Here is a 21,435-nt window from a genome sequence, read left to right on the forward strand (position 1 = left end):
AGAGTTTGATAGTGTCTGGCCTTACATTTAGGTCTTTAATACATTTTGAGTTTATTTTTGTGTATGGTGTTAGCGAGTGCTCTAATTTCATACTTTTACATGTAACTGTCCAGTTTTCCCAGCACCACTTACTGAAGAGGCTGTCTTTTCTCCACTGTATATTCTTGCCTCCTTTATCAAAGATAAGGTTACCATATGTGCTTGGGTTTATCTCTAGGCTTTCTCTCCTGTTCCATTGATCTATATTTCTGTTTTTGTGCCAGTACCATACTGTCTTGATTACTGTAGCTTTGTAGTATAGTCTGAAGTCAGGGCGCCTGATTCCACAGCTCTGTTTTTCATTCTCAATATTGTTTGGCTATTCGGTGTCTTTTGTGTTTCCATGAAAATTGTGAAATTTTTTGTTCTAGTTCTGTGAAAAATGCCAGTGGTAGTTTGATACGGATTGCACTGATTCTGTAGATTGCTTTGGGTAGTAGAGTCATTTTCACAGTGTTGATTCTTCCAATCCAAGAACATGGTATATCTCTCCCTCTTTTTGTATCATCTTTAATTTCTTTCATCAGTGTTTTATAAATTTCTGCATACAGGTCTTTTGTCTACTTAGGTAGGTTTATTCCTCGATATTTTATTCTTTTTGTTGCAGTGGAAAATGAGAGTGTTTTCTTATTTCACTTTCAGATTTTTCATCATTAGTGTATAGGAATGCCAGAGATTTCTGTGCATTAATTTTGTACCCTGCTACTTTACCAAATTCATTGATTAGCTCTAGTAGTTTTCCTGCAGCATCTGTAGGATTCTCTATGTATAGTATCATGTCATCTGCAAACAGTGACAGCTTTACTTCTTCTTTTCCGATTTGGATTCCTTTTATTTCTTTTTCTTCTCTGATTGATGCAGCTAAAACTTCCAAAGCTATGTTGAATAAGAGTTGTGAGAGTGGGTAACCATGTCTTCCTGATATTAGTGGGAAGGGTTTCAGCTTTTCACCATTGATGACGATGTTGGCTATGGGTTTGTCATATATGGCCTTTATTATGTTGAGGAAAATTCCCACTATGCCTACTTTCTGTAAGGTTTTTATCATAAATGGGTATTGAATTTTGGCAAAAGCTTTCTCTGTATCTATTGAGATGATCATACGGCTTTCTTCCTTCAATTTGTTAATATGGTGTATCACATTAATTGATTTGCATATATTGAAGAATCCTTGCATTCCTGGAATAAACCCCACTTGATCATGGTGTATGATCCTTTTAATGTGCTGTTGGATTCTGTTTGCTAGTGTTTTGTTGAGGATTTTTGCATCTATGTTCATCAGTGATATGGGCCTCTAGTTTTCTTTCTTTGTAACCTCTTTGTCTGGATTTGGTATCAGTGTGATGGTGGCTTTGTAGAATGACTTTGGGAGTGTTCCTCGCTCTGTTATATTTTGGAAGAATTTGAGAAGGATAGGTGTTAGCTCTTCTCTAAATGTTTGATAGAATTCACCTGTGAAGCCATCTGGTCCTGGGCTTTTGTATGTTGGAAGATTTTTAAACACAGTTTCAACCTCAGTGCCTGTGATTGATCTGTTCATATTTTCTATTTCTTCCTGGTTCAGTCTCGGCATGTTGTGCATTTCTAAGAATTTGTCCATTTCTTCCAGGTTGTCCATTTTATTTACATAGAGTTGCATTTAGTAATCTCTCATGATTCTTTGTATTTCTGCAGTGTCAGTTGTTACTTTTCCTTTTTTATTTCTAATTCTATTGATTTGAGTCTTCTCCCTTTTTTTCTTGATGAATCTGGCTAATGATTTATCAATTTTGTTTATCTTCTCAAAGACCCGCTTTTAGTTTTATTGGTCTTCACTATAGTTTCCTTCATTTCTTTTTCCTTTACTTCTGATCTGATCTTTATGATTTCTTTCCTTCTGCTAACTTTGGGGTGTTTTTTTCTTCTTTCTCTAATTGCTTTAGGTGTAAGGTTCGGTTGTTTATTCAAGATGTTTCCTGTTTCTTAAGGTAGGATTGTATTGCTATAAACTTCCCTCTTAGAACTGCTTTTGCTGCATCCCATAGGTTTTGGGTTGTCGTGTCTCCATTTTCATTTGTTTCTAGGTATTTTTTGATTTCCTCTTTGATTTTTTCAGTGATCACTTCGCTATTAAGTAGTGTATTGTTTAGCCTCCATGTGTTTGTATTTTTTACAGATCTTTTGCTGTAATTGATATCTAGTCTCATAGCGTTCTTGTCAGAAAAGATATTTGATATGATTTCAATTTTCCTAAATTTACCAAGGCTAGATTTGTGACCCAAGATATGATCTATCCTGGAGAATGTTCCATGAGCACTTGATAAAAATGTGTATTCTGTTGTTTTTGGATAGAATATCCTATAAATATCAATTAAGTCCATCTTGTTTAATGTATCATTTAAAGCTTTTGTTTCCTTATATATTTGCATCTTGGATGATCTGTCCATTGGTGAAAGTGGGTTGTTAAATTCCCCTACTATGATTGTGTTACTGTCGATTTCCCCCTTTATGGTTGTTAGAATTTGCCTTATGTATTGAGGAGCTCCTATGTTGGGAGCAAAAATATTTCCAATTGTTATATCTTCTTCTTGGATTGATCCCTTGATCATTATGTAGTGTCCTTCTTTGTCTCTTGTAATTTTATTTTAAAGCCTATTTTGTCTGATATGAGAATTGCTACTCCAGCTTTCTTCTGATTTCCATTTGCATGGAATATCATTTTCCATCCCCTCCCTTTCAGTCTGTATGTGTCCCTAGGTTTGAAGTGGGTCTCTTGTAGAGAGCATATATATGGGTCTTGTTTTTGTATCCATTCAGCCAGTCTGTGTCTTTCGGTGGGAGCATTTTATCCATTTACATTTAAGGTAATTATCGATATGTATGTTCCTATTACCATTTTCTTAATTGTTTTGGGTTTGTTATTGTAGGTCTTTTCCTTCTCTTGTGTTTGTTGCCTAGAGATATTCCTTTAGCATTTGTTGTAAAGCTCGTTTGGTAGTGCTGAACTCTCTCAGCTTTTGCTTGTCCTTAAAATTTTTAATTTCTCCATCAAATCTGAATAAGATCTTTGCTGAGTAGAGTAATCTTGGTTGTAGGTTTCTCTTCCTCATCACTTTAAATATGTCCTGCCACTCCCTTCTGTCTTGCAGAGTTTCTGCTGAAAGATCAGCTGTTAACCATACCCTTCTGTGTTATTTTTTGTTTTTCCCTTGCTGCTTTTAATATGTTTTCTTTGTATTTAATTTTTGACAGTTGGATTAATATGTGTCTTTGTGTGTTTCTCCTTGGATTTATCGTGTATGGGACTCTCTGTGCTTCCTGGACTTGATTAACTATTTCATTTCCCATATTAGGGAAGTTGTCACCTATAATTACTTTCAGTATTTTCTAAGTCCCTTTCTTATTCTCTTCTCCTTTGGGACCCCTATAATTCAAATGTTGGTGCATTTAATGTTTTCCCAGGGGTCTCTGAGACTGTCCTCAGTTCTTTTCATTCTTTTTTCTTTCTTCTGCTCTGCAGTAGTTATTTCCACTATTTTATCTTCCAGGTCACTTATCCGTTCTTCTGCCTCAGTTATTCTGCTATTGATACCTTCTAGAGTATTTTATACTTCCTTTATTGTGTTGTTCATCGTTGTTTGTTTCCTCTTTAGTTCTTCTATGTCCTTGTTAAATATTTCTTGCATTTTCTCTATTCTATTTCCAAGATTTTGGATCATCTTTATTATCATTCTTCTGAATTCTTTTTCAGGTAGACTACCTATTTCCTCTTCATTTGTTAGGTCTGGTGGGTTTTTACCTTGCTGCTTCATCTGCTGTGAGTTTTTCTGTGTTTTCATTTTGCTTATCCTACTGTGTTTGGGGTTTACTTTGCGCAGGTGCAGGTTCGTAGTTCCCGTTGTTTTCGGTGTCTGTCCCCAGTGGCTAAGGTTGTTGCAGTGTAGGGTTCCTGGTGGAGGGGACTAGTGCCTGTGTTCTGGTGGAAGAGGGTGGATCTTGTCTTTCTGGTGGGCAGGTCCACGTCTCGTGGTGTGTTTTGGGGTGTCTGTGGCCTTATTATGATTTTAGGCAGCCTCTCTGCTAATGGATGTGTCTGTGTTACTGTGTTGCTAGTTGTTTGGCATAGGGTGTCCAGCACTGTAGCTTGCTGGTCATTGAGTGAAGCTGGGTGTTGGTGTTGAGATGGAGATCTCTGGAAGATTTTTGTCATTTGATTTTACATGCAGCTGGGAGTATTCTTGTGGACCAGTGTCCTGAAGTTGGCTCTCCCACCTCAGTGGCACAGCCCTCACGCCTGGCTGGAGCACCAAGAGACTCTTCTCAACATGGCTCAAAATAGAAGGTAGAGAAAATGAAAGAAAAAAGAAAGAAAGACGATAAAATAAATAAAGTTATTAAATTAAAAAATAATTATTAAGGAAAAAATTTGTTTTATTTTTTAGCATCTTTATTGGAGTATAATTGCTTTACAATGGTGTGTTAGTTTCTGCTTTATAACAAAGTGAATCAGTTATACATATACATATGTTCCCATATCTGTTCCCTCTTGCCTCCCCCTCCCTCCCTCCTTCCCTATTCCACCCTTCTAGGTGGTCACAAAGCACCGAGCTGATCTCCCTGTGCCGTGTGGCTGCTTCCCACTAGCTATCCATTTTACATTTCGTAGTGTATATATGTCCATGTCACTCTTTCACTTTGTCACAGCTTACTCTTCCCATATCCTCAAGTCCATTCTCTAGTAGGTCTGTGTGTTTATTCCCATCTTACCCCTAGGATCTTCATGAGCTGTTTTTTTTTTTCTTAGATTCCATATATATCTGTTAGCATACAGTATTTTTTTTTCCCTTTCTGACTTACTTCACTCTGTATGACAGACTCAATGTCCATCCACCTCACTACAAATAACTCAATTTCGTTTCTTTTTATAGCTGAGTAATATTCCATTGTATATATGTGCCACACCTTCTTTATCCATTCATCTGATGATGGACACTTAGGTTGCTTCCATCTCCTGAGTATTGTAAATAGAGCTGCAATGAACATTTTGGTACATGACTCTTTTTGAATTATGGTTTTCTCAGGGTATATGACCAGTTGTGGGATTGCTGGGTCATATGGTAGTTCTATTTGTAGTTTTTTAAGGAACCTCCATACTGTTTTCCATAGTGGCTGTATCAATGTACATTCCCACCAGCAGTGCAAGTGTGTTCCCTTTTCTCCACACCCTCTCCAGCATTTATTGCTTCTAGATTTTTTGATGATGGCCATTCCGACTGGTGTGAGATGATATCTCATTTTAGTTTTGATTTGCATTTCTCTAATGATTAATGATGTTGAGCATTCTTTCATGTGTTTGTTAGCAATCTGTATATCTTTTTTGGAGAAATGTCTATTTAGGTCTTCTGCCCATTTTTGTATTGGGTTGTTTGTTTTTTGGTTATTGAGCTGAATGAGCTGCTTGTAAATTTTGGAGATTAATCCTTTGTCAGTTGCTTCATTTGCAAATATTTTCTCCCATTCTGAGGATTGTCTTTTGGTCTTGTTTATGGTTTCCTTTGCTGTGCAAAAGCTTTTAAGTTTCATTAGGTCCCATTTGTTTATTTTTGTTTTTATTTCCATTTCTCTAGGAGGTGGGTCAAAAAGAAAAAAAAAGTAAAAAGTAAAAAACAAAGAAAAATACGGACGTACGGATCCCTAGGACAAATGGTGAAAGCAATGCTATATAGACAAAATCTCACACAGTAGCATACACATACACACTCACAAGAAGAGGAAAAGGGGAAAAAATAATCTATCTTGCTCTCAAAGTCCACCTCCTCAATTTGGGATGATTCCTTGTCTATTCAGGTATTCCACAGATGCAGGCTACATCAGGTTGATTGTGAAGATTTAATCCGGTGCTTCTGAGGCTGCTGGGAGAGATTTCCCTTCCTCTTGTTTGTTCGCACAGCTCTTGCGGTTCACCTTTGGATTTGGCCCCGCCTCTGCGTTTAGGTCGCCTGAGGGCATCTGTTCTTTGCTCAGACAGGACGGGGTTAAAGGAGCCGCGATTCAGGGACTCCGTCTCACTCAGGCCTGGGGGAGCGAGGGGTACGGATGCAGGACGATCCTGCGGCGGCAGAGGCCAGCGTGACGTTGCAACAGCCTGTGGCGTCCCGTGCGTTCTCCCGGGGAAGTTGTCCCTGGATCTCGGGACCCTGGCAGTGGCAGGCTGCACGGGCTCCCGGGAGGGGCGGTGGGGATAGTGACCTGTGCTCACACACAGCCTTCTTGGTGGCGGCAGCAGCAGCCTTAGCGTCTCATGCCCGTCTCTGGGGTCCGCGCTGGTAGCTGCGGCTCGCGCCCGTCTCTGGAGTTCCTTTAAGCAGCGTTCTTAATCACCTCTCCTCACGCACCAGGAAACAAAGAGGCAAGAAAAAGTCTCTTGTCTCTTCGGCAGCTCCAGATTTTTCCTGGGCTCCTTCCCAGCTAGCCATGGTGCACTAACCCCTTCAGGCTGTGTTCACACCGCCAACCCCAGTCCTCTCCCTGGGATCTAAGCTCGGAAGCCCGAGCCTCAGCTCCCAGACCCCGCCCGTCCCAGCGGGTGAGCAGACAAGCCTCTCGGGCTGGTGAGTGCCGGTCGGCACCGATTCTCTGTGCTGGAATCTCTCTGCTTTGCCCTCCGCACCCCTGTTGCTGTGCTCTCCTCCATGGTTCCGAAACTTCCCCCCTCTGCCACCCGCAGTCTCCATCCGTGAAGGGGCTTCTGGTGTCTGGAAACCTTTCCTCCTTCACAGCTCCCTCCCACTGGTGCAGGTCCCTTCCCTATTCTTTTGTCTCTGTTTTTTCTTTTGCCCTACCCAGGTACGTTGGGGAGTTTCTTGCCTTTTGGGAGGTCTGAGGTCTTATGCCAGCATTCAGTGTGTGTTCTATAGGAGCAGTTCCACGTGTAGATGTATTTCTGATGTATCTGTGGGGAGGAAGGTGATCTCCGCATCCTACTCTTCCGCCATCTTCTCCTGTCTCCAATTATTGGTTTTAAATGTCTTGTTTTGTCTAAATATGTCAGGACCCTGACATAGGCCTACTTGGGATTCTAGATGTCTCTGATACGGGTTCTGAATGTTACTTGGGAAATTAAAATAATCCTCTGCCCCCTAGTATCCACGGGGTCCCCTTTCATAAATGTGTGAGCTCCTTGAACATTCATAATTCTAACAAAGTGTGAGGTTCTAAATAGAAAATAAAAAGTCTTTGGTGAGGCTAGACTTAAACTCAAAGCAAATTCTCCTCCAGGGAGCTATCCAGGGTACTACACTACGTTTACCTGAAGTTGTCCTGATCCCCTGGACAAGAACCCTCTGCCCATATCAATGTCTATGTATCTTCCTAATTTCAACTTGCTTATCTCTGACTTGTTGACCATAAGTAACCTAGAAGCTTTGTCACCTGTCCCGGTCTGTGCCCAATCTGAATCTGAATATATATACATATATATCTTTTTCTTCTGTAGCCACCCCCAAATTTGCCTATTTTCCCAGTTGAACTCCTAATATAGGGCATCACAAAAAAGGCACTTTTATTACCTTCAACTGTATATACTAATAATAATTTGTTAGCTTGCCAACTGTTTTTATATAATGAGGTCTTAAAGGGCTTCAGTGGAGTTTGTACCTTTTATAAGATTTCCTTTGTAGATTTTTTTTTGCAGTTTAAATTCGCATTTACTGTCCAATACCTATAATTTTTATATGAGTTTAAAAATCTGAAATTTGAATGAATCATATAGGCTTTTTGAACAAAATTACTCTCTAAAATATCTGTCTCTTACTTTGGCTTATTCTAACTTAAAACAGTGGTTCTCAAAGTTTGACTCTAAGACCAGCAGCATCAGTATTACCTGGGAACTTGGTAGGAATGCAGTCAGTCCCCAATCCAGATTTAATGAATCAGAAATACTGGGGCTCAGCAACCTGTGTTTTGACAGAGCCCTGCAGGTGATTCTGATGTGCACGAATCTTACCAACGACTTAGAGTACAATGTTAATAAGACCATGACCATAAGTCTGAAATTATCTGTTTCAGTTTAATATAATTCCTATTTAGAAACTTTAAATACCCGGGGAACCTAGTGAACATGTATGGATGGGCCCAGGGAAATCTTTTATCATTACCTCAGTCATGGGAACTCTAATCACATGTTTTATTGTAGGTGACAAGAGTCTTGAAAATTATATGCAAAAGACAGTCTGACACTAGGTAAATTGGTGGATGCACAAATTTACATTTTTTATTGCTTTACAGATTTATGAGTTATGTTTGAAGTCTTAGCAGGGTAACATGATTACTCTCATATCCTTAATCAAAGAATGGTCCACTTTTATCTCAGAAAGAACTCTCCTCAAAAAAATTCTAAGATTTGCAAGGGACCCAATTGAAAAATTGTGAGCTAGGGAAGAAACATTATATAACCAGTCAAATTAATTGGCTCTACCTTGGTTAATAATGCTGTGAAGGATGTGGGCAGCCAGATTACCTTCAAATCTGGTGCTATTGCTTGGGCTTATAAAAATGTATCTGTTTTGTCAACTATGGCTGGTTATTACATTTATGTATGTCATCCTCGGAATTCATTTCCTGTTTAGTAGATCCATCATTCTAACATTTTGGCAAACCCACTATTAAGATCAGCTGTTTTTTTTTTTCCAGAAAATGTCATTATAACCAAATATGTTGGCTGGATTTAAAGGTATTTAGAAATAAAAAGAAAATAAAATTTTACTTTTTGATATTTTGCTTGTACATAATACAGGAGAACTCCTTTGTAACCTGTGCCATTGTTAAAATGAAATGAGTTGGAGTTCTAGCTAAATGGTAAAATGTAAGTATCTTTCATAAAAATCTTAGGAGTTAGACTACAAACAATGGTTAATACTCTTCCCCCTCTCTAGTATTATTAAGTGATTTTACTCTCTGTGTACTATAAACTTTACTGTCCAAAGAGGAATAACTACTAAACTATGGTCATATCTATCATTTATTTACTGTTTAATCTCATTCATCTCAACAAAAATGCAATAATGAAACATATTTCACAAGTATGTGTGACTTGCTCCCCCTTTTGAAGTTGATTTGTAGAGGGACCGAAGTTACTTAGTATTTTTAGAGAACAAAAGTTATCTGACAATCCTAAGGAATGATTTAAATATAAGTATTTGCTAAAACAAACGTTGCCTGTTTCTCTACATAGATCCCGTTTTTATATTTTTCAATCAGAGTATCTCCAAAATAAAATATTTGAATATCTTTCTAATAGTGCTTTTATGCTCTGTGTTGGCTCATCACTTTCCAGCTATGGATTATAAACTTCGGGGAACTAAGCAGAGATTACTGAGAGATTGTGTGGCTCTTTCTATAATTATACACTAAATATGCATTACTTTGTATATGTCACAGTTTTGGAATCAGAACCACAATGTAGGATCTGTGGGTGTTATGTGATCTTCTGATCAACGGTCCTTGGTTCATATTTCACACCCCCTTAGTGGAGCCAAGATGGGTTGTGTTTTATCTCCATATGGGTCAGTTAACTTTTTTCAGCTAAATTGCATGATCACCCACTTTCACACCTGACCCTGATCATCCAGTGTGTGCCATTTGTCACAGGCCAAAGAAGTCAGTGTGGAGGTTTGTGTACCCTTTCCCTAGTCCTGGAAATACTCAGAAAACATGCTCTAATGATGGTAGAGTCCATCTTATCTTTTTTTTTTTTTTTAGTTTTTGTAGCTGAGCATTATTTTCTTAATTTTTAAATGTATTTTATATTGGAGTATAGTTATTTTGAACAATATATTATTTAGAAACTAGTTATAGTACATCCCAGTTACAGAACCACCAAAATATTGCCAAATATTTTGTAAACTTTTAATGCTATGCTACAATAATTGGAAATCCAGAGATACATAGGCATATAGAAATTTTGAGGCAAAAATGTCCTGAAGACTGAAGGGAAAGCAACAAACTCTGCTGTGTGTACTTTGTAGAAGATTTAGAATTTCCACTCTTCATGTACTTTGTAGAAGATTTAGAAGTTCCAGTCTTCCTTAGTATATGCCTTTGTGCTTAAGTAAAGTCATCATATTTTTCACCAACAATTCAAGGGTCTTCTCGGCTAGTAGAAATTAGATCTAATAGTCCCTGGTTACTAATAACTTAAAATCAGACAATACATCTTTTATACAGGGAGTCAACACAGAACAAATAGGCATTAAACTTTGCAGAGTTAAGTACTGTCATACATTTTTATATCAGATCACAGCTTTAATACAGTGTCTGGCTAAAGTAGAGACGTGTTGTTTGTCCATCCAACATATTTATTGAGCACCAGCCATATGCTGTGAATGCAGAGCTCAATATGTTAATACAGTAACATAAAACAGCTCAAAGTTCTCTGGTAAAGAAAGATAAAGAAGTGCTAAAATTAGTATATGGAAAAGATATTATGGAAGTACAGAGGAATGGGTGACTAATTTATCCCTGGGATGAGTGGAAGGATGGAATGAAGAGGGGAAGTTAAGCTCAGAGAGGTTTCACAGAGCACCAGAGTGGGGTAGAAGGTTTGACACCAGGTAGACCTGGTTTTAATTCTAGATTTTTCATTTAATATCTGTGAGGTCTTGGGGAAATCACTGAACCTTAGGCTCAGGTTCCTCGTCTGTAAAATATAGATAATATAAATTTTCACAAGTTGTTATGCGGGCTAAATGAATTCAGGAAGAGCATATGTCTGGAGCATAGTCAGCTCTCAGTAAGTAGTAGTTAATGTTGACTGCTATTAAGAGAAAGTTGTCTAGGAATACTAAGATAGGGAGGAGACAATAACATATGCATAAATTTGACTGGAATATGAACTGGTAGATGAAGCTAGGAAGATAGTCAGAGACCAGATGGGGAAAACATTTAAACATTTGCATTTAGAGCTAAGGAGTTTGGATATTTTACTGGAGATGATAGAAGAAACATTGGAGAATTTTGATCAATGGGCTGCCAAGTGAGGAGGATGGATTGGGGACAGTATAAATTTAGAGTCAGAGAGATCAGTTAAGAGGAATCATTGTTATCATTGGTTCAAGTAAATATTTTACAAGGTGGACTGAGTCAATGGCAGTGGGATAGAGCAGACATTGAAAAAATATTTGAGATAGAAGAAAAAAGACTTGTTAACTGATGGAAGATTTGAAAAATGGGAGTCTATTAAAATCATTGAGTTGAGGAAGGGATTTTCATTAATTTTTTAATAAGAGAGACATATATATGTTTATATGCTAAGGGGAATGTTGAATGAATGAACATATATGAAGGTTAAATTGTATATAGAAGCAGAGTAATACATTCATAGTGAGGAAGCTCCTTAATATAGTTGATGTGGTGTATTTATCAAATGCATAAAACAAGAGCAAAGGACAAATTCATTCATTCAGAAAATATTTACTAAGCCTCATTATGTTCCAATTATTGTGCTAGGTGCTGGAGGGAATAAATACATAAATAAATAATATACCACATGTTGATTGGTGTTATGAAGAAAAAGCAGGGTGAGGTTAGATAGTTATGGGATGGTGTTTTAAAATGGATGGTCATAGAAAGACTCTGAGGTGACATTTGAGCAAAAAACTAGTGGATGGTGGAGGTCATTAATTATTCTGAAGAAGACTAGGTGAGGAGCTGGTTGGTTAGGGTCGAATCAAGAATTCAGTTTGAATGGGTTGTTTGAGATCCCTACCAGGTATCCAAACAGAATAGGCAGTTGCATGTACAAGTCTTGATTTCAAGAAAGAGTTTATGGTTGGAGGTAAAATTTGAGAGTCCTCAGCATACAGATGGGATTTAAAGCCATGGAACAGGATAGGATATGGAAATGCCTAGAATGTTGGGGAAGGTAGAGGTCAAGGACTAAGCCCTGAAGTTCCAACTTTTAGAGATTAGGAAGGCGAAGGATGATCTGGCAAAGGACACTGAGAAGAAATGGCCAATGATGGAGGAGGAAAATGAACAATGTTTTGTTCTGGGGGCCAAGTGAAGAAAATGTTTAAAGAGTCATGAACTGCATCAAATGCTAATGAGTGGTCCAGCAAGTTGAAGTCAGTAACAGCATGTTTTTTGTTGTTGGGAAATGTCCAGTAAAGGGAGGAAAATAGATGTTGTGAAAGGGGCGGGTGGGGGATTGCAGAACAAAGCCTTTGAGTAGGCAAGAAAAGATGATATCCAAATCTCAGAAGCATTGGCCTAAGACCGTTGTCAGTTCAGCCAAAGGGGAGTTTATGTGCGTGTGCGCACACACTCACATATTTTCACTGTTTATAGCCCCATGCCCCCACTACTTTCAAAACTTTCATTTTCACAGAATCATATTCATAAAGCTCACTTTCTCCCTGGAATTTTAAGCAGAGTAGGTGGGAGTGACCTACTAGTGATCTTTGTTTGCGATTCAGGGACAATCTCTGTGGTCCGCTTTACTTTGCTAACGCTGGACACTAGATGGTGAAATAAATAGAGGGCACAGTTCAACGTTTTCCGCGAGCACAGCACCACAGCCCTAGGTGTAGTAGGTGGGAGGGGGTGCTTTATGTCTACCATTAGAAACCTCTCCAAGATACTGAGCTGGCTTAGTCGCTGTTACAGTTGCTTTTTAAGTTCTTTTAAGTGTCAAATATGGAATAACTTTTTAACTTTAAGTTCTGAAGTATTTCCATGAGCAGGATCTTGATCATCTCCCGTGTATGAGGCTGTCCTTTATCTCAGTTAAATTGCTAGCGCCTAGTACAGCGTGTGGCTTAGAGTAGCAAAGCAGTAAATGTTTGATTTGGAGAAGAGAGAAAAATGATAATTACTGTCACTATAGGTCCAATATACTCAGAGCGGGGTGGAGGTGAGGTTAGCTTCATACATTCTGCCTTTACTGCCACAAGTAGAGTCCAATAAGTGGTGGTGTATGTGAATACTGGAAACATTGTGTGTCATCAATAATATGAAGACAACCAGCGTAAACACCAACACCGTGAGCGGAACAAGCGGGGGGCCGGGAGTTAGGGAGCGCAGGTGTATTGATTTATTTTAAAAGGATTTTATTCCTGTCACCAGCTTCTAGGAGGATAATGTAAAATGGATTAAAACCCCCGCCCTAGTATTTGTCACTAAGTACCAAAACGGGCGTGGTTGGGTGTATAGGGCGCCTGCTTTTGCGAGCCCGGCAAGCAGATATTCCTGGAGTCCTCCCCTGACACTGACCCCTCCAACGCTCAGGAGGGTCCCCGGTTCCCCCAACCTTTTTGGGAATCCTCCCGCCGGCAAGACTGCTCGGTAGACTTGAGAGGGCCTGCTGAGCATGTGTGAACAGCGCCGCGCATGCTCCGTGGAGAGGGCAGGTTTACCGAGGAGCTAGCAGAGGATTTTACTACTCCTCTCCCGCCTCCCCCGCCCAGCACGCCCCCCTCCCCTCTTTCCCACCCCCCACCACGCCGTCTCCCACACCCACCCACCCCCTCTTTCCCACCCCCCCCTTCACCCCAGGCTGGGGAATCTCCATTGACGTTCGGGTGACGCTGCTGTGCCGCCGCGGTGGGGGGTTCCAGGCGCCGCACAGGTAAAGCCGCCGCTGCCGCCATATTGATAGAACTGGGAGCTGGGAGGGGGCCCGAGGAAGCGGGGTGGCCGCGGGGGGAGTCACCGCTGAGCGACTGTCGCGGAGGCTGCAGCGGCGGCAGTGGTGAGCACGAGCCAAGCGGCAGCTCTTGGAGAGGCAGCACAGAGTTGTCTTCTCTATGGGGAGCAGCAGCCTGCGGCGGCGGCGACCCCTCGCTCCGAGTCTCTGAGGGACCCCACGGCGAGGGCAGCTGTCGCAGAAGGCAAGGCTGGGGATCCCGGCGGCGGCAGCGGCGGCGGCAGTGGCAGGCAAGCTCCAAAGACGGGATGCGCGGCCGCGCGGGCGGTTGGCAGCTCCTGTTCGAGTGCTCCTGAAGGGGCGATGCTACCGTTCGCTCCTCAAGACGAGCTCTGGGACCGAGAAATGGAGCTGTTCGGCGGCAGCGCAAGCAGCTGCGAGGTTAGTGCGGTGGCCAAGAGGGGCTGGAGCTGCCACCCTCCTTCTCTCAGGACCATTGCCGGGGGCCCGAGAGAGAAGGGGCGTGGGGCTGGGAAGCGAAGTGCCCAGGCCAGCCTCCTTGAGGCTGCGGGGCGGCGGAGCACGCTCTGCCCAAACCGAGCTTTCGCCTGGGAGCCGGCGGGGACTGGGCGGCGGGCTCTCGAGTTGGGAGTGAGTGCAGCCCGGGCCCGGGCTCGGCCTCGGGCGGAGTGACTGCCTCGCGGGCCACGCCAGAGTTGTGACTAAGTTTCTTCACTTTGCGACCTGAAGTGGAACTGGGGGAGGCGCCAGGTGCCGCGCCTGGCTCCGCGTGTCCCTCTTTCTACGCTGCGCCAAGTTTGCTAGTTGGGAACATTTTGGGGGACAGCTGCTGACTGCAGCTCTCTATTGAACCCCGGGCGCCTTAGGAACCCAGCGCAACAGAAACACAGCAGAGTGACAAACTCTGGGGAGATATGCACATAGGGATGAGTGCTCCTTACTTTTCTCATTTCTTTGTGGCTTATTGTGGTTCTTTGTAACAACCTAAGTGGAGATTAACTGGAGGCGAGGTTTCTTTATCTACATTCAGGTGATGTTCTGCAGCCTCCTTTGCGGTCCCCTGAATTCTACTGCCCTCTTCCTCCCGCCCCTTCTCCCTTGCCCAACTGTTGTCCCCGCCCCGTTGGTCAGTAAAAGAACACGCAAAGTAAACCCCAGCCCTTATGAGACCAATCTTTGGTAAGACAGCGAGGTTCAACCGAAGTATTTTGGTTCGCCTCTTTTCCGTTCTTCTTACTTTGAAACTGTTCTGGTTGGGCTTTGGTCAGCTGTACAGTGAGAACTTAGATGTGCACAGGTACTTTGTTTTTATTACTGCTGCTTTGTTGTTTGTTGTTCTTGTTATTAAAGCAAGAGACATTTAAACACAAAAACGAGACTTTGTGGATAGAAAGTCAGATATTTTTCTGATAACCTAATCATTGACAGCCTAGTAGTACAGTAGAGACCATCACAATCACAGACCTAAAAATACTGAATGCCAAATTGATTCACAGTAGGATATTTTGAGGTAGGACTTGCAAGCCTCCACATCTCTAGGTGCAAATTTGTCTTGAAGTACTTGCTTCATCCTTAAAAATACACGTTGGACTGCTGTCTAACTTGTTCTTTTTTCTTTTCAAATTTCCAAGTGAACTGGGGTTAAAGTTACATGCCAGAATAACATTTAACAAGAAATGTAGTGGAAACATGGAAGGAGTCTAAAGTTGAACCCTCTCTACTTATAGGAAATATTTTACTAGTACAATAAGGAATTCCTAAGTACATTTTAATATTCTACATCTCTTAAGAATGGGATAAATGAAGAGGGGTTTATTTCTTCTTGGAATGTTTCATAGTTGCAAGAATTTTCTAGAAGACTATTCAAGGGGAGAGGAATTTTGTTTTATTTATGTATGTAATCTATTGACTTGTAGTTCCAGGCATCTGGTTTATAAAAACAGTTAAATGCTTGGATATAAGGTTGGGATGGGGGGGGGAGCTTTCGCATGCCTACTCATTATTTTTGTTAACTTTGAATGTAGAAATGTTTTAAATTGTAATTACTGCATATGGTTTTTTTTATTGTTTGCAGTATGTTTTAGGTATTATAGAGATTTAACAATGGGTCTCTCTACCTCAGCAATTTGGAAAAATACTGGAGTGGAAATTGTTAATCCCTATGAAGTAAAACGAAAGGTGAAGGTAATGTGGTAAAGATAGTATTTCTGCCTTCTTTGTCTAAAACAGTTATGATTGGTTAGATTTAACCCTGCAAGTGACTTAATTAAAAATATTCTTGGTGAAAACTAAATGCTACATCTGAATCTGCTTAGACCTGCTTAGTACTTAGAAGAGGGTTTTGTTGTTGTTGTTGTTGTTGTTGTTGTTATTGATGTTTGTTTATAATGGTATTCTTTTGATAAGAAGGAAACAATTTTACTTCCCAGAATTTATATTTATTTTAATTACATGTTTGTTGATGTTGGCTTTAGAAATGTTAACCTTGAGCATGAGCTTTGCAGCCCTCAATCGTGATAGTTTTTAGGACTAAGGGTGCTTTCATTGTAGAATATATTTTTTGAAAATGTGTTGGAGTCCTTAAAGAAAATGTAAGTAAGAATCTGTTAACTTTAATGTCAAAGGAAACTTTAATGTCTATTTCTGTGTGTGTTAAATCTTGGTAAAATTAAAGATTATATACACTATTATATATTGTGGAGTGTTTTTCAACATCTTTTACCTGTCTTGTTTCATGGGCAGCTGTTAACCTTTGAATTATCATTCAGAAGTGTGAGAGTTGGTTGTTTAGACTCAACATATTTTTTACAGGAAAAAAATTATTAAGGATAGTTACATTTTTAGACCAGTGCACAATAGTGAGGTATAGTGATGAAGAGTCTAATCATTGTTTGTAAAATTGTCCTATGGGAAAATGTGTCAGAGGTTTCAAACAAGAATTAGGTCGGCTCCAGTGAGAGGTGGAGAATGGGCCTGAAAAATGGAAATATGGGCTCTATTGACTCCTGAGAAGAGGGTTCTTGGGAGAGGGGAAATAGGATAAGCAAGAAGCTTTGGTTGTGAGAACTCTTACAGGGACTGTCTCAATTAGGTCTACTGGGAATAAGGACTTCAAAGGGTATCAACCCTCAGGCAGCTATATTTTACCTGTTGCCTGGATTCTGTCAGGATCAGGGAAGAGGTATAATGATGAAGAGCCTAATCACTGTTTGTAAAATTGTCCTGTGGGAAAATGTTTCAGAGGTTTCAAGCAAGAATTAGGAGGTGTGATAGGTATTGGTCATTCCTGGACAAGGGTCATTAAGAATAGCCTGTTTTAGTAAAGTGGACTTTTCATGAGGTAGTGCCATGTACATGGTTTGTGCGTTTTGTGTTTTGGTGAGGGAGTGCTTGGTTCCTGATGGAGTTTACTATAGAGTTTTCAAATTGTATATTATGTCATATCATCATATTATATTAAATTTTAATTGATACTTATTTCTTTAGCAATACTGCTTTTGTTTAAGAAGTTAGCTTTGAAAATAATACAGTTCACTGCTAAAAACAGTTTGGAGCTAAAGCCACAGACTCTAAAAATTTAACTAGGATGTCAAATATATGTCAGATTGGGAAAAACTGCTAGTTTTAATTAACTTCATGAGACCCTGTAGTAATAGGGGAAAGAATATGGGCTTTGGAGGCCAGTTCAATCTGGGTTCCAATCTCACCTCCAACGTATACTAGCTATGTGGCCCAATGCAAGTTACCTAACCTCTCTGAGCCTCAATTTCTTCATCTGTAAATGGGAGAAGAACCATCTTCAAGAGTTGTTATGTAAAAACTGAATACTGTACTGTGTTTAATTCACTTGGCAAGGTGCTTTGCACATAGTAGGCCTCCAGTTCCTTCTCTTTCCCCACAGTCATCATCATGCCCCTTGCTCTGCCCCTAAACTCTGAATTATTGTCAACTATGTTAAAATCTTAGGATTTAGATAGCCATGGTCATAGCTCCAGCTTTCCCTTTTATGAGCAGTTTTTCTTAAGACCTCCTTCGTAGATCTGATTATTTCATTTAAGTATGGTGATCACATTTGTAATCACAGGATGATTAAGGATGAAATATGAAGTCATATTTAGGACTACTTTGGGGGATAAAGAGAGAAAAATAATTTAATTTGTTATAACTGGCCAGTGAGGTGTTTCACTGACATTTATTTTTTCCTATTCTAAACTTTTGTCATGGTAGGAATTGGTTCAATTCATGAAGTGTTTATTTGGTACAAGGCAGTGCAGTACATAGCATTGTAATGTGAAGTGTCTAAAGATATAACATCCTGAATCCCATCCCAGCCCCATGGGTTTACATTCACGTGGGCTAGATAGACATACACAGAAACTGCTATTATACGGATCACAAGACCATCAACAATGGGGTGGTTGTGGTGGTGGTTTAGGGATGGATCTAGTAAGGCCTTGTGAAACAGGTGGAATTCGAGCAGGGCGTTGGAGAATGGATTATATTTTCACAGACAGATTAAAGGAACATATTTCTGGTGGATGGGGACAATATAAACAAAGGCATGGAGGTGTTCTTGGAGGAAGGAGGAATCTAATATTGCTAGGATATGTCTGTGATGTGAGAATGGGGATATAGTGTGAGATGAGGTATTCATCTAAAGGTAGGCAAGGCCCAGATTGTATGGGGCTTTTAAAGCTAGTTTAAGGGTTTTCAGTGTTGTTCTGTAAATGGGAGCTACTGAAGATTTTTGAGTTCATGAATGACATGACCAGACCTATGCTGGCGATAATGGATGGCAGTGTATAGGATAGATTGGAGTTGGGGAGAGACTGAAGGTAGGGAATATTAATCAGTGAAAGTAGTAATGAGATTTTTAAACTAGGACAGAAGGGGTAAAAGGTGAAGACTGATGGGAGATACCTTGCAGACTTAAAATAGTTTGGCAACTGATTAGATGTTGGGGAGTAAGAGAAATTAGGAGTGTTGTGGTAGGACTTAATTCAATATAACAGATATTTAATGCTTGTCTGCCAATAAAAGGGTCTATGCTAGCCACTGGACAAATATAAATAGATATTTGCAGCATAGGGAGATAGAAAGCTAAAATGACCCCCCCACCACCATAGTGTCTTGAACAAGAGCAAGCCACTCTAAAGATTTCTGGTTATGCTTGGCATGTTTAAAATCTTTACTACTAACGGTGAATGCACTTACTACTAGCTAAAAAGTTTTTCAGTGCTTTTAAAATGGTGCTCAGGCCTGTAATTTTTGCTTTATCAATATTCATCTTAAATAGCAGCCCCCAGTGCAGAGGGCTGTGCTGAAAATAGTGACTGGTGCTTCTTTCTAGAATGTGGAAAAGAGAACAGGGACATCTGTATTTCTTATATACTTTCACCAGGTTTATTTGGACTGGAAAGTGGGGAGTGGCCAACAGGGCCCTGACCCTTCACCACCACTGGTGCCTTCCCAGTTTCTCCAAGACTATCTTCCTTTGAACCAGCCTGGTCTGGAAATATTCAGGTCAGTTCCTTCAGGGCAGGACCTCTATATTTCCCTACCTTGATTATTTCATCAAGAGGTAATCATTACCTCACCATTCCAAAATAAGGCCTGACTTGGTGCCGTTGCTTTCTCAGGCCATATTGTTGTTTCAGTACCACCCCTCTCAGTCTCTCTCATGTATAATTTTGAGAGGGAAGTATAAGATTTTTTCCCTTCTTGTTATTTCTCTCTTGGTGGATGCTGTCATTATCTTTAGCAGCAGTTCTCAGGATCTGGTAAGTACTTCGAATCTTGAAGTCTTACATTTTAGTACTTTGTCAGAATTTGCAGTATAATATTTACACATTTATGGTATTTCTAAAGATTATTTACTGTTCTTGATGATAGTAGTTTTTTTTCTTTGTCTATATTGTTTTATTTTGTTTGTTTTTAGGTGGGAAGGGAGTTGAATGGGAGAGAGATTTAGAGCTAAGCTTAAACTGGCTTTTGTAGATAATAGAGATGTTTTCTGAATTGCCCTGGAGGCATTCTATGTAACTGATTTTGCTGCTGGATTTTAACTTATATCTGTACATTTGAAGTAGGTCCTGCTGTGTGTGTGTGTGTGTGTGTGTGTGTGTGTGAGAGAGAGAGAGAGAGAGAGAGAGAGAGAGAGAGAGATTGAGAGGGAGAGTGTGTTTTGCTTATTCCTTGCTTCATTTCATCAAGTATTTGAGATGGTTTATAGGAAATAAAATCCAATAAAAATCATTTTGATATTCAGGATACAGGAAAACATAAAGTAGAAGGTATATGGAAAGGATGGAGGATGGAGTTGGAGGGCGAACTAGAACACAGGTAAGCAGGTTCTAGAGGTTTGCTACACATTTAAAATATAGTTGAATTGCAAATTTGGCCTTGAATTTCCTTGGGCTGGTAGTTCTCAGTTCTGACTATAGATCAGATATACCTGGGAATTAAAAAAATTTTTTTCCATGCTAGTGCCTAACACAGAGATTCATATTTAACTATCTGGTGGGTGCCTGGGCATCATTTCCCAGATGATTATGATGTACAGCCAAGGATAAAGAACCATAGCTCTAGGCCAAAGTAAAAAGAGAAATAGTCATATAGTTCTCATTATTCAACAGGAAAAAAGCATATCAGTTCCTAAGCTAGCAATTAGCTCTAAAATAAATTTTCTGTGAATTGTAATGATTTTCTGTATGTTTTATTCTGTTGTTGTTCTAAGATATGACTGGGGCAAAGGAAGTATTTGAACTGTCTTGTATGCTCTTGCTGTGTAGTTTTGAGGAATTTGCTTTTCCATAAGAGAAAAAAAATATAGTGTCCCAGCTGATTTTTGATACAGTTTAGCCTTATAATTTGGAAGCTAAATAATCTGCATACCTTATTTCTAGCTAAGTAAGGGGATAGTGACTCCGTTGTGAATAAAATATCCTATCACATCTCTAACAAAAATTTCAAAGGCGGCAAATAATTATTCTTACTATAAGACCTGTCTCTCTCTCCTATAAAGTGGTTGGGGACAGACTTTAAGAGGAAATAGTAATTTTAACACCCAGTGTAAATTTTTTTACCCAAAAAGACATTGGACTCCATTCCATCTTAAATGTATCGCTTAACTTAAGGGAGAAATAAATGACATTTATTGAGCATGTATTATCTTTTCAGTTTTATTCACTCTTCAAAACAGTTTGGTGAGAAAAGGTGTATCTTTTTGATACATCTCATCTTTTAGACAGATGAGAAAGACATATAAATCAGTGGAAGGCACAGCTGGAATTTGAACGTAGATCGTTTTAAATTCATGCTTTTTCCTCTATACATTGTTGTCTCCCTTATAAGGACGATATTGAAGATAAGGAGAAGATACAGACAAGTTGTTGACAACCATATCAGATCAGTAAATCAGAGCTGCTGATTCAATAGCTATTTTTACTCAAAATGAAGGTCAATAAAATCCAACAAGGTTTTATGTAGACATAGACAAGTTTATTCTAAATTTCATATGTAAAAGTACAGGACCTAGAATATCTATAACAATATTGAAAAAGAAGACTAAAGTGCAAGAAATCACTCTATATGGGATGGTAATGCAGTAACAAGTAATTAAGGCAGTGTGGTATTGGAAGAATAGACACATAGATCGGTGGAACAGAATAGGGAACCCAGAAACAGATATACACAAATAGGCTCAACTGATTTCTGAGAAAAGTGCAGAAGCAGAGTAAAGGTCTTCAGTTTCC

General features: G+C 39.8%; 1 protein-coding gene across 1 annotated transcript in view; it reads left to right on the forward strand.

Moving 5' to 3' along the window:
* The first annotated feature begins 13,655 nt into the window (after window positions 1–13,655).
* Window positions 13,656–21,435, forward strand: part of RPS6KA6 (ribosomal protein S6 kinase A6) — a 167,663-nt gene continuing 159,883 nt past the window's right edge. The window contains exon 1 of the mRNA XM_060002470.1: window positions 13,656–14,101. Within this exon, the coding sequence (XP_059858453.1) occupies window positions 14,024–14,101 (78 nt within the window). The 5' untranslated portion in view covers window positions 13,656–14,023. The remainder of the gene's footprint in view (window positions 14,102–21,435) is intronic.

The sequence above is a fragment of the Delphinus delphis genome, chromosome X (assembly GCF_949987515.2).
Source record: "Delphinus delphis chromosome X, mDelDel1.2, whole genome shotgun sequence".
Classification (NCBI taxonomy): domain Eukaryota; kingdom Metazoa; phylum Chordata; class Mammalia; order Artiodactyla; family Delphinidae; genus Delphinus; species Delphinus delphis.